The sequence below is a fragment of the Neolamprologus brichardi genome, chromosome 22, assembly GCF_056152115.1.
Source record: "Neolamprologus brichardi isolate AB-2024 chromosome 22, ASM5615211v1, whole genome shotgun sequence".
Taxonomy (NCBI): domain Eukaryota; kingdom Metazoa; phylum Chordata; class Actinopteri; order Cichliformes; family Cichlidae; genus Neolamprologus; species Neolamprologus brichardi.
In genome coordinates, this window is record NC_142124.1 from 9111252 (window position 1) to 9136421 (window position 25170).

Genomic DNA, 25170 nt, shown 5'->3' on the forward strand with positions numbered 1-25170 from the left:
CTCTTGATTCTTTTGCTTTGATGTAGTTACTTACTAAGGTGGTGGTGTTTTTTCTTGTTTGTTTGTTTGTTTGTTTTGTTTTTGCTTTGTTTGCCTTCTCTCACCCCAACCGGTCGCAGCAGATGGCCGCCCCTCCCTGAGCCGGGTTCTGCCGGAGGTTTCTTCCTGTTAAAAGGGAGTTTTTCCTTCCCACTGTCGCCAAAGTGCTTGCTCATAGGGGGTCATATGATTGTTGGGCTTTTCTCTCTGTATCTATGAAGCGCCTTGAGGCGACATTTGTTGTGATTTGGCGCTATATAAATGAAATTGAATTGAATTGAATTTTATTATTTGCTTCGAGCCCTGTGTACAGGAGCTGCATGCTAAAAGATCTTTTGTTAAAAGGGTTGGCGTAATAAGCAAATGCTTCAGCCAATACCTTTTGATTAGCCTTGTCTCATGCTTTCTTGCTTTGTGGTAAATCTTTGTTCTGTCTTCACTGAGATATTTGAATGCTAATCAATAATCAATAAACATATCAATCAATCAATAATAGCGTATACCGGCTTCCGCGAGTGTGACGCTTATTTTGAGCGATTAAAAATAATAGAATATAATTTTATTTTTATATTTCAATATCACAATAATCTTCCAATTTAGAACTACAAGTTTAAAAAAGAACTAACATAAATAAAATACACTTCAGCTAAATACTTCTAATTTATTTTCCCAAACCACACGGAGCCGCACTATAAGGACTAAAGAGCCGCATGCAGGTTGCTGACCCCTGCCCTAAGTCAAATGAACACTGTAGGATCACCTAGAGTTAAAAACTGTCTAAATTCTTCATCTTTAACAAAATGATCACTATGGCTGCTCTACCGAGTGTAATAATTAAGTTTAACATCCAGGCATCCATGAAAACAGGATTCATCAAATTTAACGGAGTTCAAAGTTAGCAAGGAGTTAGCTCGCTAGTTTCCACCTAAACATAATATACCATGTTCTGAATGAGGGATTTTTGAAAATGTACAGCTCTACTATCACTTCAGACATTAATGAACCTAGAAAACTAAACACTAGTGACATTTGTAAGGTTGCTGAAGTTGGGCTAGCTGGTATATAATGATGTTCTACGTGGTGGCTAGCTACACAGCTATGGTAGCTAGCCACATGCAGTTTTGCCAACTTAGCAACTTTGTCGCTATATTTAGCAAGTTTTCAGACCCCCTTAGCGACTTTTTTTTGTAAAAAGCGACTAGCAACTAATCTGGCAACTTTCTCTGGTGTTATTGGAGACTTATTTATGACAACTTCTTGACGTAAAAGCGTGTATCGTTCTTACTCTCAACAAGCAGCGGGTGCTGTGGTGGGCACCTCGCCCGCGCTCACAGGCGGAGGATTGTCCTCCCCCAGCTGCTATCAGGGCAGGAGATGCTCACACCTATGTGTCCAAACTGCAAGCCGCAACTCCCGCACTGACTGTAACGCAGTCAGTTCTACTGTTATGTTGTTTTGTGGATCACAAGGTTTAAAACTACTTACAAACACACACACACACACTAACACAAAGTAACTTCACCAGAGTGCCCATTTGGGGTCACTTTTGCCGGTCCAAGCCTGGATAAAGGAGCAGGGTTGGAATTGTGACATTAAAAAACAATAATTGTTCAAAGAAATTTAATTTGTAGTTTAAATAAATTCTAAATGCATTTAAGACATTTTTAACTCACTTTATGTCTCTCCCACAATGTTATTTTTCTCTCCTACAATGTAGGTTACAGTAACATTATCATGACCAATTATGCAAATTAGGCTATGATGTCATTTAGCGACTTCTAGCAACTTTTAGGACAGCTAATAGCGATTAGCTTCCTCAAAGTGAGATAATCAGATTTTTGTGATTTTCTCTATATTATCGTACCTTATAATCTAAAATGCTCCGAGGTGACTGTTGTGATTTGGCGCTATAAAAGTAAATTGTGTTGAATTGAATGTTGGGTTGGTGTAGAGCAGCGATAGTGTTCATGGTCAGTCTAAGAGGTTTACACTGTCTAGGAGTGGGAAATCAGTTACGGTAGCTCATGTTACATCTGCTTATATAAGTGGAAGACAATGGATGGATGGAATCTACAAAGAGTAGCAGCACAGCTCACAGCCTGTAGCCTGCAGGCAAAGAAATCTGGAAATTATTGGGACCTACTTCTATGTTCTACAATTATTTTCTTTTCTGCACTGCTATAACATCCCACCTACTGAATCCCACTTTAACACCTAAGGTGTGGAGGCAAAATCACCAATTAACAATGTAGATAGCAGCAAATAGTTAAAGGAATTTTAAATTCTCATTATTTTTTCTGTGTTCTACACAATAGATATTCAAATTGAGTGTAGAATTCATAGGTTTTAATAGCTTTGTGCAAAAATAGCTTTTCCAGGGTTTCTGGTTGATGAGGGGAGAGCGGAGCCTTGCAGAAACAGGACTTTGCAGGACTCACCAAGTTTGCAGAGCCAGGAAACCAGGATCCACAGCGCCACCAGGTACGGGGTGGTGACATGATGCCACTTCCAGGACACAATAGGCAGTGTAGTGATGGGCTCCACTGCATGGCCACCTTCTCCAGTTGTGCCGTGGTTTGAGCTCATTGCATTGTCTATTTGTGGATTACGGGTTTTTACTTGACCACTGCTTGATAAAGTTTGATCTGGATCTTCACCCGCAAGGCTCAAGCCTCTACACACCATCAGCAGCACGCAGAGAAAAAGTGTAAATCCCCAAGAAGCTGCCATTCTTGGATAAAATCCCTTATAAACCATCAGCAAACTATATGCCATCAGATTGTTGACATAAATGTTCCACATACATCCACCTCTTCTTCTGACCAGAGCATAGTATCCACTCTCTGCTCTCCTGTATATCAAGGATACAGCTTTTCAAAGCTTGTGAAACACTGCCCATTATGATGCTGGCCTGGCTCAACCCACTTTTGTACCCAGACCAGCAAGTTTGGTCACTTTACTCAGTGGTATAATTTAAGCCTGTGAATGGCTTTATTAGCAGCTTCTCACCAATATTAAACTTCTCAGATGGAGTTGATTAAAACGATTTTTTTTTTTTACATCTTTTTAAAGTTCTTTTTCATGTGATTTTTGATCATACACTTAATCAGTTCATCTCTCCATTTTCTTCCATTTATCCAATTCAGGGTTGTGAAGGGTGCTGGGGAGGGTACACCCTAAGAAAGTCGCCAGAGCTAACACAGAAAGACAGAGAAACAGTCACACCTATTCTATTTATTAGAAAATTAAAACAATACAAGAAATTAAAATGGGCACATCAAACTCATTTACACCTGCAGATTTTGATTCTCAGACAAGAGTAGCTTTGCATTATTCATGGTTCATAATAATCCTCATTGATACCCTCATTTATCTTCTACTGGCCCTTAATGAATACCTCTTAGTTCATCATCTGCCTTTAAACCAACTTTTTCCTAATTGTTTGACCCTCTGAAACGGAAGGTGGGTGGAGCATCTGAGATGACCATATTTGGGATGTCCTTTCTCCCTTCCATTGCAAGAGTCTGTTACGGCCCTAGCAGGGCCTCCTCCTGAAGGTGCCTGTGTGGGAGTGTCCTTCAATCGCTTCTGCCTGAGGTGCCACCTTTCCCTTTTACTCAGCTGACTGTCGTCAGTAATTAAAAGTATTTAATCCCAGGGAAAGGTGAGCTCTGGGCCAGAGTGCCATTAGTGTGGTTGCAGCTAGTGAGCTGTGTGTTTGTAGCTAGTGAGCTGTGTGTTTGTGTGGTTGTAGCTAGTGAGCTGCTCTCTTTTTGACTTACTTTTTACTTTATTGACCAACGCTTGAGTTTTGTTTGTTTTCCTTAAATGGTGATAGCGGCTTAATAAAACTATTTAATTTAACCCTTTTGCCTCCTTGACTCCTTTTTCCTGACCCGGACACTTTTTGTTACTTCCCCCTCACCGCCTAGACCCCTCAGGGGAATGTAACAAGTCAAAAGTCGAAAAACAGAGAGCGTTCAGAGCAGGCTGGAGCCTCACTAAATATTACTAAGAATCTGCATTATATATGCTGCAAATGTTTAAATGCATCCCACTAAAATGTGTTTGCATCATTGACCTATGTAGCATTTTATTTGTTAGTAATATTTCATCTTTCACACAAAATAGTGCCCCAAGTGGTGAAAGTTGTTGTGGTATTCTGCAATACGAATGTATGGATTATAGATTCAGAAAGTATTTTAAATCACTGTTTTTATAATTGATATCTACACATCATTTGAAAGGTTTATACATAATATTAAGATGTTTTGGAAAAAAAAAACCTTAAATAATAATTTTCAATAGCATGTTTACTACAAACCATAGACTATATGACAGTGTTCAACATATATCTAATGTTGAACATAAAGGATTTGTTTCAGTGCAGTTTTTCTTTTGCCAAGTGAAGGGTGAACCTAAAAACAGCAGGGGTTGTTTAAAGAGGTTATGTAAATGTTTTGTGTAGAAACACAGGAGCTAACCATAGTCATGGAAAATAAACATTTTCTTGTCAGTATGAGAGTAGATGATTAATTAGTCTGAGGTTGGTTTTGTGTCTTTGTTCCAGGTTCAAGTGAGACAGAACAGGGTGTCTGTATTGGGATACAGTTACATGTGGCCACTGGGAGGTGGAGGAGGAGGAGGTGTTGGCGGAGGGGGCAACTGATCATTGTTCATCTGCTTTGTGTCAGTAGAGCGAGTGCTGGCAGGAAGAAGCCCCAGGCGGTGCATTTCCATAGGTGAATTGGGAAGGTTCGCCTGGGCTCGCAATGACGGAGCCACCATGCTGCTGTCGGGCTCACCCTCTGCCAGCCAAGGAGGGATCTCCTGCAACAAATCCGTGGGGTACAGATCTGGCATGAAGGCTGGGTTCTCAATCCCACCTTAATGAAAGAAAAAACTGAATCAGTACCTCAGGGTTCAATATTAGGGCCACTGTTGTTCTCTGCATTACATTTTCATACAAGTGAAACCATTATTGGCTGCTCATCCCTTGCACTTGTGGTCTATCCACTTTAATTCAGCTTAAACATTTAAACTCAAATACACTCGCTGTTCTGGAGTTGTTGTTGTTTTTTTATTTGACATTTATACATAAACTCAACTCAACTGTGAAAGTGTTTTATAGGTGTTTGCTTGCAGAGTCAGAACAGTATTAGGAAATTCAAAATAAATTCTTTGATAATGAGCTGCTTTCATATTTGCACTGTAGCCCTAAACTGTTCCCAACAGGTAAGAATGGAAATATTCAACACAGACGGATTGAACATTAGCTGGTTTTTAACCTGTCAGTCCACTAGTACAAAGTCCTTGTGTTGTATGACAGTCTGGTGCCTTTACCCTGCAGCTTTTTACATACCTTACATACTTTTTGTTGTGTGGTGTGGTTTGTGGCTCATCTGCAGCTCTGTAGAGACCTTTCTACCACACTTTTATATTTCACCTGTTTTGGTTTTTTTTTATTGCATACAAACTGTCTATTTAGTTCCCTCTGTATGTTTCCCTAATCTCTGTGTTTATAATAACAGCATCTGCTATTCTCTTAATCATTCTCAAAAACATATGTTTGGTTTCATACAGGATGTAGAAAGTGCATTGATCTCACCTCCTGGTCTGTACGTGGCTCTCATGGAGAAAGAAGGGTATGACGAGTCATAGCCAGAGGCGCTATCTCCCTCTGAGAACTCAAAGTCTATAAAATGAAAATGAGAAAATTAGTTTGTAAAGACTTTAAATCTGAAAAAAAAAACAAAAACACAAAAAACCCCACGAGCAGACAAACCTTCATCACCAGAATGGCAGAGTTTAGTCTTGCTCACTGACTTTCCATTTGGGATCTGTAGAACGAAGGAGATTTATTTAATCACATATGATGTTTAAAAAAAACTGAAGGTAAAGTAAAAGAGACAAGATCAACGCCCTCAGCCATGTCACACCAATATCAATGTTACCTAGTTTGTCTAGCAGAGGGCACTCTGCAATCACTTATCAACAACAATCAATTATTATTTATGTGTTTGCCACATTTCTGCATATCTCGAGTCCTATTTCCTTGTTTGAGTTTCTGATTATTTTGCAAAGTGTCTGACTTCGGTTTATTTTGTATCGTTTACTATTGCTGATTATTGTTTTCTTAGTCTTTCCTTTGTGCCCCATTGTGTTTAGCTTCTATCTTTCCTTTGGCATCTTGTTGTCACCTGTGCTGTGTATTGAATCTAATTCTCTTGTCTCGGCCTCCTTGATTTGTATTAATGTCTCAGTGTCCCATTGTCCTTTGGCAATTCACCCACAAATCTGTGCACTTCCAAGTATTGTTTAATGCTTCCTTTTGTTTTCACTCCACGTCTAAATATCCCTTATGGCCATTGTTGTGTTGGCTGTCTTTATTGTCTTATTGTATTACTTTTTCTCTTTTATATTTTTATTGCTGCACATTTTAATTGTTTTAGTTGCATTTTAGTTTTTAAAGACTTTGTGCAGCATGAGCTCTGGGAAATGCGTTATATAAATAAACTTGACCTAGATAAATGACGCACATGAACAATAGGAGAATTTATAGAGAATTTATAGAGCTGATCTTGGAAAGATCCAAGTTTGTTTGGCATAACAGTACATTCAGATCATGATTCTGACTGATAAAACTTCCAGGCAGGATTTAAAAATGAATAAAATTAAATGTTTCTTGACATCAAAGACAAAAGAAGAAATATAACACAATGTACCTTTTAAAAAAATCATAAAAACAAAGAAACTGAGGCAACATGAAAAAACTGTTCCATGATCAGATGAATTAAAATGTGAAATTCTTTTTGCAAGACATGGACACCACATTCTCAAGACTAACGGGGAGAGGGACTCTCTGGATTGTTACCAGCACTCAGTTCAAAAGCCTGCATCTGGGATGGTATGGAGATGCATATGGAAGTGGTTGCTTGCATATTTGTAAAGGCACCATCAGTGCTAAAAGGTATGTATAAAGGTCAAAATATGCTCCCATCCAGATGACATGTTTTTCAGGGAAGGCTTTGCTAATTTGCAGATTGCTATCACAGCAACATGACTTCATAGAAGAGTCTGGGTGCTGACAGCCTGCCTGCAGTCAAGAACTTTTACCAACTAAAAACATTTGGAGCATCATGAAACAGGTCTATTGAGCCACCCAACATTTAAAAAGAAAAGGACAACATTTCTCTCCCAAAAGTCCAGCAGCTGGTTTTCAGTTTCCAGACCGCTGTCTTGTACTAAGGATTTTCAGTACTACACTGAAGTCAAATGGAAAAAAAACTAAAAATGAAGCTTTGGGGAAGGACCGTATTTCGTCTTCACTGGACTTCACAAGAGACATAATCAACTCTGTAAACAGTGGTAGGGTGTGCTTATTCCCTCTTTTTGTCTTTACCTTCTCCTGCTGTTCTTTCTTTGAGTACTTGACAAGTGTCTTTGGAGGTGAAACACCCATCTTTGCAGACTTGAATGACTCCAACCGGTTCCTCATGGTTCTCTGAAAGATCTCCTGGACTTCTTTCTCATCTCTGTTGATTTTGAAATCACTGCGACTGAACCCGTGGCGATACTATAAACAACAGAATGAGAAGTCAGTTTGTTACTCCTTTATAAAACAGAAACCAGCAATAGTTCAGCCAGGACACAAAGTCAAGCTCAGCCACAGTTCAAGCAAATAAGCTGAGGATTTGCATATATACAGAAAATATACATCTGTCTATAGCCAGCCATAAATAACAGTTTGTTGTTTTTCGTTCATATTCACCTCAGTAATTTAATGGTTAAATGGACGTGCATTACTAGGATGCTTTAGTAAGTCCCTCATGTAATGACTGAATTTGCTCATTACCTGTTTTCTGCTCTTGTAGAGATGCTGATCCAGAAGGTGGTGAACATCAACTGCCTCAGGTTCCCTCATAGCCTTCATGGTCTGCTCGTGCATTTCCAGGCTCACTGATGGAATATGGTCTCTACTGCAGAGGAAGCCAATCATGTCAGTGACTTAAAGCAATACAACAATATCAAAAGAGTCTGGTTTCATTTTTAAAATATGGTGGTGAACGGAAGCTGTTTGAAGGCACTGAATAGTCGCAGTAAGTTGTGTCTATTAAGTAGGTATAAAAAGTATTGAATGCATCAAATCAGTACACAAATTTTCTAATTAAATATATTTCTAAAGGTGCTATTAATATCAAATTCTCACAACATTATCTGGAACAACCCATCCAATCCACACATACAAAGAAATCAAACTATGTCAAGAAATTAACTTGTGTGTAAAATGACAAATGACACAAAGAAAGAGCATTGAACACATGAAGAAAGGGAGATGCAAAAAGCCACGAAAAGTCATGACACCAGCAATCAGAACGCAATCCAGCCACTTAGTGCAAATTAACTTCAGCTTGTTCAGTCCCAATTGATGGGTTATAAACTGGTGTCTCATTATCAAGGTGCCACACGACAAGCATCTCATGATCAGTGAAACCAGTGAGCTCTCGCAACACCGTCAGAGCATAATTGTTGCAAAACACACTGATGGCATTGATTAGAGAAGATATTTTGAAATTAGTGAAGGTTGCAGTGAGCACTGCTGGGGCCACGATCCAGAAGTGGAAGGAACATCATTTCAAAATAAACTACCCATGACCAGATGCTCCTGGCAATGCATGTGACTAGTTTCTTGAAACCACAAAGACTTTTGTACAAAGCATTAAAAAAAAAATCCAGTAAGCATTTTATCCCTGTGTCATTTCTCATTATTATACATAACTGAATTTATGGACATCAATAGTTTGATTTCTTTGCATGTGTGGATTGGATGGGTTGTTACTGACATCTGGTGAGAGTTTTATTTCAACAACACCTTTAGAAATATATTCACTTAAAATCGGTGACGTGTTTAATACTTATTTTACCCTCTGTATATATTTTCACACTGTCATAAAAATCCAGATTGCTCACCCCATAGTGAACATTGCACCATCATCATGTATCATGTATGGTGGGATGTCAGGCATGGCCTCTGTGTATTCACTTTCCAGCTTTTTCTTGAAATCAAGAATGGCGCTGTCATTACGGACAAACTCCAGAGAGCCTCTACGCTCGCCCTGCAACAGAAGACAACATCAGTAATCTTCTCAGTGTCATTTAATTTATACTTGAGCAAAATATACTTGAATTTGCACAAATGATTCTCACTTCAGTCACATATTCCATGGCATCCTTAAGGTTCAGCTGATGGAAGACATCAAACACGTCATCTTGTTTCTTCCTTGCAGATGGCTTCATCAAAAATGGCGTCATCCACTTCTCCTCAAAATGCCTCCACCTTTACAAAAAGAAATATCACTGTTGCTTACTTTAAAATTAAAAGGCATTTTAGAATTATGCATTAAGTCTTGTACATACTTGCTCCTGAAGTAGTTATCTCCTATTTGTCCTGATATGTCTTCTATGGCAACCAGAGTGTGATTAAACATCTAAAGAAAGGAGAAGGACTTTGTAGAAACTGGGCGGGAAACGTTTTTGTCGGTGAAACATGGCGTGTTTTATAAGATGTACCTTGTTTGTAATTTTCTCCAGGAGTGAGACCTCAGCCACTGCAGCTCTCTTTACTTTAAGCCACATGACCAGAGGTTTCATCGTTATTCCCTGCAACAATGTCAAGCACAAATGTGCCAACAAAATTAAGCTCTAACACAGACTGTGTAATTAACAAGCAAACTAATGTACACATATTTTAGCTAATTATCAACTCCAAATATTCACTACCTGCAAGATGACAGTGAAGTACACCACAATGAGTGTAGTGCAGATCATCAGGTTTTTCTCCTTTATCTTTTTCTCATCCAGCAACACAGCCAGGCCATATGCAACAGCCCCTCGTAGGCCACCGTAGCTCATGATCACCATATCCATTAATTCAACTGGAACCAGCCTGTACCTGTTAAGGATCCACTGCAGGAAAAACACACCTGGAATATACATACAAACACACACAGTTATTTAAAGACTTCACACATCGGTGGTGCTTTTTGCTGGATTGTTGAATTACACTTTTAGTAAAGCCCAGCACTCAAGTCTAGTGTTTTCTTTGCCTCATACTAATCTCATTGTTGTCCCTCTTGTGTACAGACCTTTCCTGGATTTTCCCTGCTGCACAGTGTTTTTAGAGACAGCCTGAGCAGAGTAAATGAGAAGACATTGTTTGGCTGCCCCTTCCCCTGGATTCCTGGAGCCCCTATTTCCCCTTATCACTACCTGTATGTATCACTCTGGTGTTTTCATTGTAAATAAACTCACTAAACTTGATTACTGTGAATCCTGCCTCTGAGTCCGGTCGCTCAGTGTTCTTGACACATGCATTCTTGTAAATGTGTGTCATTTGATCTTTGTGCTGCAGCAGCAGAAGATTTCTTTGCATAACACACCAAGTTTTTTACCCCACAATGTGTGTGATGCTTTGACTCAACAGTGATAGCCAAACAACAAAATCTCACCAATGAATCTATACACAAAGACGAAGAAGACTGTGAGGAGGATGAAGCCCGTGTTCCAAACCCAGATAACCTTATCGATGGCCGAGATACCGAGGAAAACAAAGATGATGGTTTCTGATCCGTTGGCGAAAACCTTCATGGCGTATTTGACTGTTTGGACGGAACTCTCATCCATGTTTGCTCTGACGTACTTCTGACATAACACACCGCAGAATGTAGTCCTACAGAAGGAACCGCAAAGTAAAATCTAAATATGTTTACCTCATTTTTATATATATATAAAATGGATACAGACATAATCAAACAAATTATATTTCAGTTGTGAAATACTCACGAAAGGATAGCAGACAGAGAAAGCATCTCAGCAGTCAGGTAGGAAAGGTATCCCATGACAAAGATGAAGCCTGGCTCGATGATCTGGATGTTTTTTGTGCATCTGGTCAGAAGTGAAATTAGTATGCCGAATGCTATGCCCACAAGGGAACCGCCAAATGCAACTACAAAGAAGGAAACTGTGGAGAGAGAGGAAACATATAAAAATCTATTTTTTTAGTGCTATTGTTTACTCCCCTCTAAACCTACTTGCCTTACAGGGCAGTGATAGCATAAAAAGTGTTTAATTTATTGTCCACACCCGACAAATCAAAATGGTCAACACATTTGTGTGTTGCAACAGGGACACTCTACACTTTGCCAGACTTGGCTGTGAGCAATTACACTGCATGAACAAATACATTTTCTTTTACCAGATTAATAAATGTTATAGCTTACCTATTCCTTTAATAATTTCTGCTGCATTAATTCGGCCTCCTCCCAGCGATACAAATGCATCAAACACATTAAAAAGCACCTAAGAGAAAAAAAAGAAAACTTATTGAGTGATCAGTATATATAAAACAAACAAACAAAAAACTGTCAGCGTTTGGACAGTCGGACTGGAATGTTTTCAGACTTTTCTTTTCTAGTATGTAGCACTCAACAGGAGATAAACTTCCATCATATTCTCAGTGCTGGACCTAACATCAAAACGGGAGGTGAGAGATTCCTGTGCCATGGTTCTGATTGAGTATGTAGTTAGTCTGCATGGGGTTAATCACAATGTGGCTACACAGGAGCCAAACATTTTGTGGTAAATTCTGTGGAGGTGGGTTTTATATTTACACAAGCAACAGATGAAGTAAAAACACAGCAGCGGTCTTAAGTCAGTGTTCTCCTGAAACAGAGCTGCTCACTGTTAGTGGCAGACTGTGTGACCTGCCCAGAGAATTTACCGCTATGAATATTATGGCTGTAAACATCCCCTCCAGTGCAAACACAAAATAGACCCTGAATGATCTTTAAGACCTTCACTGAGTTTCAAGCCACTTTGCCAGAGGGCGTTTGTATTGTAGTAGGAGAATTCAATCAGGCAAACAGGCCTCGTTCCCAAGCCCACTGCTGTTAACAATGCTGACACATGACTGCAGTGCTGCACCTGCTTCTAATCACATCATTAAGTATGCAGATGACACAGCAGTGGTGAAGATAGTTGGCAGCATCATGTTTCTGGGAGTACAGATAACTGATAGTCTGGGCTGGTCACTTAATACAGCATCAGTAGTTAAACGGGCTCGGAAGCACCTGCATCGCTGTGCTGGATGAGGAGAGCACACCTTCCCCTTCCCATTCGCTCCACTTTCTAATGAGGCACATTGAAAACTTGCTGAGTAGCTCTATCTCCATCTTATTCTGCAGCTCCAGTGTCTCAGAAAAGAACTGCTCCACATCCCTGCCAACTTGAGGAGGGGCATCAAACAGGCCAAGGAGGCTTTCAGGTGAATGATAGAGGGCTTCCTCACTTCCTCAGGTGTGGAGGGGCATCCAAACGCTCACCAACTACAAAGGCCAGAGCTCCCCAATCCACAACAGCAGCATCAAACTTGTAGAGGATCTCGCACCTTTGCCCAATATGATCACTACTACAGCTCATTCAGCACCATAAGTCCAGACATCCTAATCACCAAAGGTCCAGTTTCTTCAGGACATAGGTAGAGACTTCAAGAGGCATAGACAGGTCCTCTCCCCTCTTATAGGAGGAGAACAGATGGAATCTGTCTCAATCTTTAATTTGTTGGGCACCCACATCTCCAATGGTCTTATGTTAATGTTGGACCCATAACACCAACGCCCTCGTAAAGAAGGCTCGGCAGGTCCCACACCTCCAGATGCACAAACAATTTCTTCCCCTCGCTATTCGGACTGTTAAAAAACACTATATATGTATATATTTCTCTTGTTTGTTATTTATTCCTGCTGTGTACTGTTTTTATTTTATACCTGAACAGTTGATATGGAGCACAAAATTTCATTGTACATGTACAATTACAAGAAGGGCCATTCTATTATATTCTATTCTAGTTACATAATTGGATCTTGTTACCAAACAAAGTTGCTGACACCTGCTTTATTGCAATTTGTACTCACACTCGTGGCATACATTAAATGAAATTAAGTCTGAGTTTATTTAATGCTGTATCATAAATCAGTTATTACATTCAGCTTTGAATTAACTAAACACTCCCCGTAATTCCATCAGAGGCCTCCAACCTTGTTTTTAAAAAGGGTGTGCAAGCTTTCGAGCAGTGAATAGAGTGTAACTTCATGATTCAAATTAGGGCTGAAGCCATCGATTATTTCAGTAATGAAGTAAGCTATTGATTATTAATCACCAGCAATCATAAATATTCAAACTGAGAAATATCAGAATGAACTGCCCTTTGTTTTCTATTTTAGAAACTGCTAAAGTTTACCTGCACACAAAATATGTAACATAATAATAATAATAATAATAATAATAATAATAATAATAAAACAATTAAACCCTTTAAATGTATTAAATGTAATGTGATTCTTTTAACGAAAAAAATTCTTAAATGCAAGAGTATAAAAATGATCTCAAGTACAGTCAAAGGTCAAAGTCAAATGAAGTGCGATGTATACGCAATTTTTATTCTGTCTTGTTAGAAGGCTTTCTGACATTATTAGGAGGCAGGTTTTTGGATGTTAAGATAGCATAGACATCAATATTAATACTGAGTTTGTTTTTCTTCATATCAAAATTTGTTAACCAGGTGCTCTGTTAAAGGACTCTGGCTTGCTTTTTCACAGTAAAGGTTTTAATAGTCATTAAAGGAACAGGCGCTGCTGTTTTGGATTCTAGAAACCTGAGCTCCCCGTCTCGGTAAGGTCTCGGCCTCATTGCTCTTTGCGGTGTGTAAGCAGACTCCCCGTTTTGGTTTGGTGAAAAGCTTGCGTTTACAGAGTTTATCATACTAACCACTGTCACACCGTCGTTGAGCAGCGACTCTCCAAACACTATGATGAAGAGGACTTCGTTAACGTGGACCTGATCAAACACAGCTAAGACAGCCACGGGGTCCACAGCAGCCATCAGACTGCCGAAAAGAAGATACTGCAGCAGACCGATGTCCAGGTCACCTGTACAGATACAGCGGGCCGGAAATACAATAAACCTAGCTCATATTTTCTGTAGCTGAGAATGACAAAGTAAGCATTCTAATTCATTAATAGAATAAATCGTGTCTCCAGTCTCATCCAGTGCAGTGGACAAGGCCTAAGCATAAAATAAACTTATTAAGTCTGCATTTGGAGAAAGTTTGGGAATTAAACCAAATTAGCAGCTACTGATGCTGTTGTTTAATGTATTCAAACAAAGAATAAAAGTAAAGGATTAAAGGATTACTGTAATACTAAAGAAAGCTCTTTTAAGGCAGCTTGCTTAAGTCATGTGACTGTACTAACTATCATTTATTCATCATGTCTTTGTTCCAGAACAATCACAGCCTTCAGGGGTAAAATATAAAGCCAGGTTTGAAGCTTATGTTTGTGTCACAACAACGTGTGTGTTATGATGGTCTGTCTCTCTTCCATTGTTAATTGCCTTTTTTCTCACTATTTGTCTGCTACACTTTGAGAAACATGAATTTGTATTTTAGTTTTTTGTTATATAAATAAAGTTTTTTTTCTCTGTTTTGTGCAGCCAGCAAGATTTACTGTGCACGTTTTATGCACAGTTCAATTATTACGATGCAGAGTTTGTGCAAAACGTTTTGTGAGTTAAGTGTGAGTATTTAAAAAAAAAAAAATAGCACTAATTAGCCCCCAGTTTATGCATACAGCTTAATAACCAAGCTTTCTATCAGTAGCTGATAATGTAGAAATCCACCCTTTTTTCCAAATTTGGCCCCTTCTGGATTATAATAACCAACATGCTACTGACCAAATCCTTATCAGTCATGCCTCAAAATGTGGATTGTTAGTTCCAACGAAGTAACTAACTGATATTTTTAAATGTCTCCTTCTTTCACTTAGATTTTTAATAATCCTTTAGTATGCTAAACAACACTACAAATATCACAAATCGTAGCTATCAGTCTAAACATCTCAGAATGGATCGCTTCCTCTGTGTGAGTCGTAGCAGCAGGTGTGCTGAAATGGAATAAATTAAAGATCCTCTCTTACCCATGGCTCCTCCCATGTGACACCCCCATAGTGACAGCCCCAAACTGGCAGCATTCCAGCAGGTCCCAATGACGGCATGGATCAAAATAGCACCCAGGTTAGTGAAGAAGAGCTTGTTTGGCATGTGGTAGCCTGAATCCAGAATGATTTGAGGCAACAGGAAATAGAAGAAGACTGTCGGGTTCAGTGAGAAGGTCTGCACCTTGTCTGCACCCCAAATCATGCCACCCAAAATGAAACCAGAGCAGATGAGCAGGGCACTCTCGGGTATGTAGTTGGTGACATTATGGTTGGCCTCAATGACTGAGAGGATAAAAAAGAACAAGACAAAGACAAGAACCATCAATCAATTGTAACAACCTTTGATTTTAAGTGGCTCTTCTTCCTGTCAGGAAGGAGCTGGCAAATGTTCAAAGCTCAGTTCACTTCAGTTCACTTAACCTTAAATATAAAACTCTAGTTGACCATTTGCAACTTCTGCAAATGATCAACTTTTGCTTATCTAAAAAAAAAAGCATCTGGGGATATGAGCAACAAGTGAGGTGGTTGGATCGTGTGTGAAACCTGTCTGCATAACCAAAGATAACCACATGTTAGCTCATAAAGTGTCATTAAAATTTATATAATAAAAACTACTGAACCAGAGTGTACACCTGTTCTTACCCCACAGGGTTGCACTTATGTTGTGCACATTTGTATTTAAAATTAGTTGAAGATTAAATTCCAAAAACTATAGTCCCCAATACAGCTTACATTTGTGCAAGGAGAGAATCGAAATGAATATTTTTGCTGGATGAAAAATAAGTCTTTTTGCTTTTAGGTTTTAGAGTTAATGTACAAATTTGTGTATGTCACTCCAAACATATAGAAAGCAGCTAAAACAATCATAAAGCTTCCAATTTTATATATGTAAGACTCATATCACAGTAAAAGTGAATATATTGTCATGAACTGGCTGTGTGGAGGCAGATGAGGACCCAAACGCAAAACTCACGGAGACAGGAACTGAACTCAAAATCACTGCTTTATTGCAGGCCTTACAAAGAAACAGAACTAAACTGGGAATGCTAACAGAAGACCGAGGGAACACAGAAAGGCACACAGGTTTGGGGAGGAGACATTGACGACGCAACACTGAACTGAGGGAGACATAGGCTGTATCCCAATTCAGGGTCTGCATCCCAATTCAGGGTCTGCATCCCAATTCAGGGTCTGCAGCCTTAAAGGCCGCATTTTAAGGCCGATTACGTCACCGCGATGCGACGAAGGCTGTCCCAATTCGAAGGCTGCTCGAAATGCGTCCTTAATTTCCCTGAATTTTAAGGACGTGATCAAAGCTCATGTAGAAACAAACTAACAAATGAACAAAAGATGTTCTCCTTCATTTCTGTCAAACAAAGCTGTATGAAACGTTTCCAGCTGTTAGTATCATGGTTGCTAGGCAACCTGGGCAACGCGACGGAGGCTAGACCGTCCCATTTCACAAGCCTCGCACTTCCGGCCTTAGCGGTCTTTAAGTACGCGGCCCTTGAGGATCGTTGAGGCTGCGTACTTTAAGGCTGCAGACCCTGAATTGGGATACAGCCATACACATAAATACACAGAGGGTTAACGAGGGAAGTGGGAGCACACGGGGAACACAGCTGACACAGATAATCATAATGAGACATGGCAGGAGTAAACACAACACTGACGGGAGACTGTCAAAGTAAAACAGGAAGTACACAGAGGTGCAGACAGGAGGAGAGAGAGAGCACTGGCATAATGGGCTGGGGAAACATGGAATAAAACACGAGGGGAGACGAGGGCTCACAGACACACACAGAGGGGCAAACAGGGGGTAAAAGTCACAAGGGGAAATCAAATAAGGAACAATGTAACAGAGCAACCCAGGAACCATGGCCTAAATAAGGAACAAAATACATAAATACTAAGAATGCTGGGCCAACATGGCCCAGGATCATGACATATATTCTCCCATTACTAAAACATATTCACTCAAGGACCTCCAGCAAGTTAAAGATTCTCTCCACACCATGCAAAGGTTAATCACTTCTTTAAAATTAACTCAAAGGAACCTCTTGTAAAAAAAAAAAAAATACTGGAAATCTATAAACAAACAAAAAATAATGAGATAACTTCAAAAAAATATATTTTTACACTTTTAAACTCTCACTTTCGATCACTAACTTGACTCCTTATAAAACCACATCTGTGCGGTCTCTCGTGAAGTAGATCAGCTGAGATTTTGAGGAGTTAGCTTTACGTTTAAAAAGGTTTAACTCAAGAAAAGACTGACAAAACAGACCAGCAGCACTGGCCCCAAGAGCCAGACATGTAATTATCTAGTGACCAGCTCTAAATTAAAAACCAGTAGACTATAGGCCGACTGACCATACGCAAGATTGCAGTGTGTGACTGTCTGGTTTAGTTATTGCTTTGACAATTTATTGCTTTGTTTGTATTTTCTGGGCACGTCCACGGGGATTTGTGACACAGTCAGTGATGGAACAGAGGTCATTGGATACCTGTTAAATTTGTGGGTTCAGGAGCATTTTCACCAGCTTTCCTTCAAATGAAGAAATACATTCAAACATGTACTGTAAATGAGATGGAGCCAAAATCCATCTGTGTATACTGTATAATGTGTGGAAAAGTTGCAACAGGTGTGTGGTGTGGTGTCACGGTCACTGAGTTTTGTTGTGTAGACTTCTTATCGAGTCTGTAATTAATAACCTAATTTGGTTTTATCTTATTTTTTGTTTGTTTGTTTAATTTCTCCTGATTTCTGTCTCTTCCATAGTAGTCCAGGGGTTTTTTTAAACTCCATTTCTGATCAGGTTTCCTGTCGCCCTCTGTGTTACGATTCTTAGTCCCCAGTTCTTATTACTTTGGAATTTACATTGTTATTTATATTTAATTTATTGTGTTTTGGTTCAGTTTAGCCTCTCCGTGCCTTTTTGTATCTTCTTGTCAAATTCCTGCCTCTGTGTAACATATTTTCCTGTTGAGTCATTTGAGGTTTCATTTTGTTACAGTAGTTTCTAGTCTCCTGTGTACTGTGTTTAGTTTCACCTCCTTGATTAGGCTCAGTCATTCCTCATGACCTTCCTGCATATATAACCATGTCCTTGTCTTTATTATTTGTTATTGTGTGTATTTACCCTGCCTTGTGTGTTTCTCCTTTATTGCTCCATGTCAGAGTTTTCATTTGACTGTCAGGCAACTTTGTATTTTAATTGTTATGCCCTGAACTAGCAGGACATAACCCCTTTGGACTTTGTCACTTTCTGCCTTTCAACTATAGCAAAACTGCTTCCTGCTAAAACCTGATTAGTTTCATTCTGACTACTGACTACTAAATAACAATGCTGTTGGTATTGGGAGAATCCAGATTCAGACTATAATTAGGGACTGTGGACAGATATAAGGTTTTAATGTACTAACTCAAGGGTCTTGAATTTGAGAGCTTCATGCATCTAATGGATTGTGAAAAAAATGTATGTATAAATATGGATTTAAACCTTTTCTTCTTTTTTTTCATTCAATTGCATTTGTCATAGTTCTAAGTGATTTTTTGGTTTGTTTTTTTCTTTTTACATTTTACAGATGTTTAAATGTGTCCCCAGTGACCCCAGTAACCTATATTTCACAACAGCAAAACAAAACTGGAAATTCTGTTTTAGATATCAGCGCAGAGGAGGCTGCTGCAGTGATGAGGCTTTGTCCAGCTGTCCACATATCCATCAGTATTCAGTAGTGTGGACCTGGATGGCCGATGTTGGAATGGCGATGATGAGATCAACATTTCCTCCTGGATGAAGTTGGTTGGGCTAGAGAAAGCTCCTCGCCCTCAGCCAACATATTCATCAGGCTGGAAGCTGTGCCAGCTCTCAGAGAGTCAGAAGGGCTGGATGGATATGTGGACAGCTGGACAAACTATTTTTAAGATCATCTCGTCCACGTCTGCTTCTGATCACCAGTACTGCAACCTCTCCTCAACCATCCACACTGCTCTGCCTTAGTCTGCAGCTTCACATCCTCAGCTCTGTACCTCAGGATCAAAAAACCTGTCTGATTTGACTGCTATGCTCTGAATTTCACTCTTTACTTGATTGAAATAGTTCTCTACACTCTGGACGCACTGCACAGACAATGTTGTGCTGAAAAATGATTTCTCGTATTTGCCAAAAAGTGATTTTCCATATTTAAATTGCTTTTAATGACTTATTGGCCTATGATATGTGAAACATATGTCAAATGTATCCCTCATGTCCATCCATCCATCCATCCATTCGCTTCTGCTTATCCTTTTCAGGATTGTAGGGGGCGCTGGAGGCTATGCCAGCTGTCAAAGGGTGAGAGGCAGAGTACACCTCATTCACTTCCACATTCACACCTATGGGGAATTTAGATTGATCAATTAACCTACCCCCACTAACTATCCCTCATACTCAAGCTACAAACAACATTCTTGTCACAAGGTAGAAGCCACAATTTTTTTGGCAAAGTGATTTTTAAATATCCTTCTTTTATCCAGTTAAACTGACAATGACATAACTTTTTTTTTAAAGAGAGACCTGGCCAAGAGGGCAGCAGAAATTGCAAGAAGTATAACAATAGTTATAAATATTTCAACTGGCTAAAAAGGACTGGATTAGTTATATTGTAGGTAAAATAGCCCAGTGGTTAAAATACTTGCAAAATAAGTCATTTCTTTAGTTTATAAATTACCCCTTTGTAAATCCTATTCACTAAAGTCTATTTTCTCTGTTTATTTAGTCTATTTATAAGTAAAGGTATTACATATAAAAAAAAATAAAAATACACACGTTGGAAATCACTTTTTGGAAGACAAAGTGCAACAGTGGTATATGCCAAAAAGTACCTACCCATTTCTAAACTCCTATAAATAACTTGTTGGCCTATAATATGTTAAACAAATGTCCCCGTATCCTGGGACATGAAAACTTATGATGTCAAGTCATCTGGAGCCCCAAACAACATTCCAGTCACAAGGAAAAAGTTATAATCAGTTTTTTTTTAAGTGAGTTTAACCTCACCTTTATTTATCCAGTTAAAAAGTCTCATTGACGTTGAACATTTCGTTTTAAAGGCTAATCTGGCCAAGAGGCTTACAGGAACTGCTAAAAATATAACAATAGTACTATAAAGATATTTTAAGTGGCAAATATAATTGGATTGGTTATAATGTAGGTGCAATAACACGGGGTCATAAAGATGAAAAAAGGGCAAGTTATATATAACCCCTTTGTAAAGCCTGTTCACCAAACTCTATTTAAACAATATAGATAAGGACATTACACACGAAAACTCTGCAAATCACTTTTTTTTCCAGACGCTCACTTTTTGGCAGATATTCCGCGAGTTCTGTCTGATCGAGTATCCTGCCAAAAAGGGATCGTCTGCCAAAAAAAAAAGGGTGATTTCCTATGTTTTTATGTGTTTTTAATGGCCAATATCTTTACTTATATTTGTAAATAGACTCTCCGCAGACTTGGCTCGTGTTAGAGCGGCCATCAAGTAAAAGTCGGCTTAAACAATAAGTGTTGCTAAGCAACGCGGCATGCCGGGTTGCCGATGTTTCACATTGATTTCTATGAGGTTCAAATATCGTCCGTCACACATCCAAAAATTCACTATATGATGAGTAAGCTCAGGAAGAGCCGTGAAATATAAGATGATGGGGTTTTAATTAAACAGAGTTGCATGGTTTTTTTTAAAATTCTAGTTGTGGTTAATCTTACATTGCCTCTATTTAAATATCACTAAAGTGTATAAGCACACACGTTTTTATACATTTAAGAGCTCTTACCTGAGAAATAATAAAAAAAAATAATAATAATTGCACCAGTGACAAAAATACATGTTGTGCGTAACCCTAAACTAGAAACAAATTATTACTACTTCAAAATTATTTTAAAAAATATCTTGGGTGCAGAGGATTATTTTTAACAGATTTCAGAAAAGGAGAGCACTTCCATGAATTGGACTTTTTAAGACTTACGGAGTTTGCAGAGCCAGCAAACCAAAACCCACAGGGCCACCAGGTACTGTACGCTGATGTGATCCCACTTCCAGGTCACAATAGGCAGTGTAGTGATGGGCCCCGCTCCATGACCACCTTCTTCAGTTGTGTTGTGTGTCCCAGTTTCTGTTTGTGAACTTCGGGTTTTTGCTTCTTTACTAGCCAGGCTCAAGCCTCCACACGCCATCAGCAGCATGCAGAGAAAAAGTGTAAATCGCCAAAGAGTTGCCATTATTGGATAAAATATCTTAAAACTTTAATCAAACTGCTATTTAGACTGTTGATGAAAATGCTCGAGTCAGCCTCAGACTGCAGCTCAAAGTCTCATTTCCTTTTTCTGCGCCTTCTTCTTCTCACTCAGATCTCTGTCACTCTCTTCACATATGTATCCATATCCTCATCTGACCAGAGCATGGTATCCACTTTCTGCTCTCCTCTCTGTCAAGGATACAGCTTTTACAGCAGGTGAAGCTCAGCCCATTATGATGCTGGTCTTTCTCCACCCACTTTTGTACCCAGACCAGCAGGTTTAGTCACGTTACTCAGTGAGTTCTATGAATGTCTGTATTAGCAAGTTTTCATAAAATTTCTACTTCTCAGATGGAGAAACTCCTTATACATACTTATGGAGCTCTTTTTTGAAGCAGGTGTATGTGTACTTTGATTTTATTATGTCATAAGTTGAGAAGATTCATGTTTTTAAAAAATAAAAAAAATGAAAATTTTGATCCAATGTAATATATGATATCCATACATTACAGATATAACTAAGCTGTTGCATATACTGATCAGGTTTAATGTCACTTAAACTTGGATTCAAGTGTTTTACTGGACACAAGGTCCTGCGCTGATTGGAGAGAAACTATGTTATAAACACATATATTATGATATACAGCATGAGAAAAAAATTTAAAATGTGTACAATGATTTGTGTGTAACTTTTGAGTTACAATAAGCAATTTCAACCCATTTTTAAGTTGAGCTTCGCAAATAATTTTTGCTTCAAAAAGCGTCCTGTCTAAAAAGTATTTGTGACAGTGTTTCCTGAAGCCTGAAGCTTTTGGCTCTCAGCTAACATCAGGTTAGATGATGGCAAACTGTGTTTAGACTGAACCAAAAACTTTTTGGTTTAACATTAAAAAGGGCAAAAATATATTAAAAATATCACAACAATGAGCAATTTTTAAAATTCACCCTGCAAAGTTGCTCACAAGGGCAGCAAATCAAATACAACATAAAAATATCAGCTTTAAAAGAAGTGTCATGAGCTGTATGTAGAGTGTAGGAGTGCTGAGGACCCAAATACAAACAAGTGAACTGAAAATACACCCCTTATTATTCTGATGCAATGTCCAGTACAGAAATCAATAAATCTACTGTAAAACATAGTGGAAACCAGTACAAAGAGGCTAAAACAACACAGTTCAGAAACACTAGCTTTGATATTCAGAATGTGTTCGAACAGTGTCTTTACTGTTACAACTATGCAGACAAGCTGTGAAGGAAGAGAGAAGACCTGTCTTATTGCGCTCAATAACAAATACTGGACAGGAAAGCAGGAAGGCACATGCCATAGTGCCATTTAGCATGTGGTCATCCAATCACCCTGTGGGCTAAAGCGGCACCTGGAAGACCTGCCTTAACCATATCTTTTAATGTTTCTTGTAAGCACTTTAAACTGCCTTCTAGAAAATGCAGCATAAAAATTCTGTATTGCCGACAATAGCTGAAGATTTAATTGATATATCTATCTTAAATCTTACATATGACTTTGGTTGGTCCCTGTTACTTATTCTAAGAAAATATAACAGAGAATAGTGGGGAATATGGATTAAGCTTCACTACAGAACAATTAATTAATTCTTTTTGAGCAATGTCCTGTGACAGAGCTGAAAACCATTTCTCTACTACATACAAACTCACAATTGAAAATATCCAGCTGTGTGTTGAAGAGCTTATGTACGAAACACATTCATTCTTCCTGTGATGTGTTTCATTAAAGCCTGTGGAAAAAGGAGAAAAGTGCTGAAACTTCATGCAAAATAAAATTCAACAGTAGTTGGCACGCAGAGGAAGCAAACACAGATATTCTTTTGATAAGATAGATATTTGTGCAGGTTTGCAGAGACTGATAGTCTGAACCATGAAGGGAGACTGGGAGGACAGTTAATGGTTTACAGTGGCACAAACCACTGAGCCTCCATAACAATGTTGTTTCCAGTTTGAGCCAGCACAATTTGTAATTATAAAGCAATAGTTTCTTAAAGTGTAAATAGGTAATAAAGTTACTGAACTATTTTAAACCGCTTGCACTTGGGGGGGAGGGGGAGGTCACGCTGTCAAAAGAACACAAGGAACAGTCAGATTTGGCATGGTTTAGTCCAAGTTCATTAAAAAAAAACACAAAAATAAATAAAAAAAAATGCTGGTTAAAATAGAAGCAGGAATTAAAACAGCAGATAGATGATTTTATTACTGTATGCCTGTTGAATAAACTAAATACACATCCTAAAGCTGACTAAATCTAAACCTACCAGCCATTCAGAATTAGCTTGCTTTGACTGTTTTTATTACACGTATCAGAAAAGAAAACACCTGTAAATATATTGCATGTCGTTACCATAATGCCATCTTTTTGATTTCATGTGTTTTTGTACCAGGATCAGGACCATTAAGAGACTTTGTTTCCCGGTTTTCTTCAAGCTGATGTCAGCTGAAAGCTGTTAATTTTGTGATGAACTCAGAATGTTCAAAATTTTCTGAATTAGCCATGAATCAAAGATTAGACACAGGCTACTGTTATCAGAGGAAAGTAAGATTTACATCTAAGTGCTATTCTGCATTAGCTGGATTACATCTGTAGTCAAATCTAAAGACATTAGTTTACAACAACAATGCAGGAGTACAGAGGAAGCCCAGAAACACAGAATGTCAATTTACATGAAGCAGACAACGTGAAATTTGTCATTTCAGGAGATTTGTGCACATGCCTTTAAGTTTCTGTAAGTGAGTGAATAAATGTTTTTAGACATTTGTACACAGGGGGAGTTTTTAGATTGTCAAAATAATCAAATTTGTCAAACTGAACTCAAATCATTTAAAAATGTTAATAACCTGTTTTCAGGTTTGGATATACACATTTGTAAAATAGTTTCACGTGTTTAAATTACTTAGTTTGTGTGTTGCTTTGAGCACTCCTCAAATTACACACAAATTGATTTACACGTCTGGTATGAAAAGCAGTTGGGGTGACTCACAGCTAAAGCTGCGTGTCTACCATGACCGTATTCAGGCTGTCTCAATGAAATCATACGGAGTCAAAAGTAGAAAAATCTGTCTGAACTTTTTGCTCACAGCAACTACTTTTACTAGAGAAAAAAATTCTCTTTACATTATTGCTTGTAAATCTTCCTAGTTTTTTCTTCACAGAGCCGCCCCTTATGAAGTTATTCATGAAGCCATTAATTTTCCAAAACAAACAAGCATTGCCTTGTAACCTTTTACATCAAAATATTGAGAATGACAAAAGCCACCGTGATGCACTCTATAGTGCAATAAACAGGAAGCATAATATATAGCATAATAGGTATTAATGCCATTTCTCCAACAGATCAATAGAGATCAAGTTAATCAAAACCAATGCACTGGTGTCCTAAGCAGCTGGCATTAAGTTTTAAGAAAGCTTTTGTAGCATATGTTGTGCTAGAATTAACTTTACATACAGTTTCTATCACATCATCTTTGAATGCAGTATTTAAAGGGGACTTTCCTGGCTAACAGAAAGAACACAAGCAGAGCAGATCTTTCCTGTAGAATTGCTTGTTTTTAACTATGCGTGCGTGCGTGCGTGCGTGCGTGCGTGCGTGCGTGCGTGCGTGCGTGCATGCGTGCGTGTGTGTCTGTGACACAAGTGATAAAAGGGCCGAGAGGTGATTTGACTCATCGACTCATCACCTGTGCTCCCATCACCCCCTCCTCTCCTATACTTAACAAAAGTTGTGTTGAGCCTTCATCGCCACTATACAGGCGTGTTTAGGTGACAGACGTTTTTAA

The 25170-nt window shown here is 38.7% G+C and overlaps 2 protein-coding genes across 3 annotated transcripts in view; both read right to left on the reverse strand.

The window, feature by feature from the left end:
- LOC102790860 (sodium/hydrogen exchanger 3-like) overlaps positions 1–2769 on the reverse strand; it is a 35790-nt gene extending 33021 nt beyond the window's left edge. The window contains exon 1 of the mRNA XM_087835581.1: positions 2478–2769. Within this exon, the coding sequence (XP_087691707.1) occupies positions 2478–2769 (292 nt within the window). The remainder of the gene's footprint in view (positions 1–2477) is intronic.
- A 496-nt stretch (positions 2770–3265) lies between these two features.
- On the reverse strand, positions 3266–21532 carry LOC102785606 (sodium/hydrogen exchanger 3-like). 2 transcript variants are annotated; one of them, XM_087835586.1, is made up of 16 exons: positions 21097–21532; positions 15069–15371; positions 13864–14024; positions 11319–11397; positions 10882–11059; positions 10548–10768; positions 9820–10022; positions 9610–9699; positions 9457–9527; positions 9247–9376; positions 9010–9155; positions 7895–8015; positions 7442–7615; positions 5825–5879; positions 5648–5734; positions 3266–4925 (listed from the first exon to the last, which is right to left on the reverse strand). In XM_087835586.1, the coding sequence occupies exons 1-16, from the start codon at positions 21347–21349 to the stop codon at positions 4651–4653; spliced, it is 2547 nt and encodes an 848-aa protein (XP_087691712.1). In that variant the 5' UTR covers positions 21350–21532; the 3' UTR covers positions 3266–4650. The 2 variants fall into 2 exon arrangements, with proteins under 2 accessions (XP_087691712.1, XP_035765225.2); XM_035909332.2 differs by having other exon boundaries at positions 7895–8018.
- Between the last annotated feature and the right edge of the window lie 3638 nt (positions 21533–25170).

Coding starts and splice junctions, on each gene's coding strand:
- LOC102785606 (XM_035909332.2), bottom strand. CDS start 21,349: ATGGCAACTCTTTGGCGATTTACACTTTTTCTCTGCATGCTGCTGATG. Junction 11,398..13,863: donor TCAACGACGGTGTGACAGTG/GTTAGTATGATA, acceptor TTTTTCTCTTAG/GTGCTTTTTAATGTGTTTGA. Junction 10,023..10,547: donor CTTTGTGTATAGATTCATTG/GTGAGATTTTGT, acceptor TGTATATTCCAG/GTGTGTTTTTCCTGCAGTGG.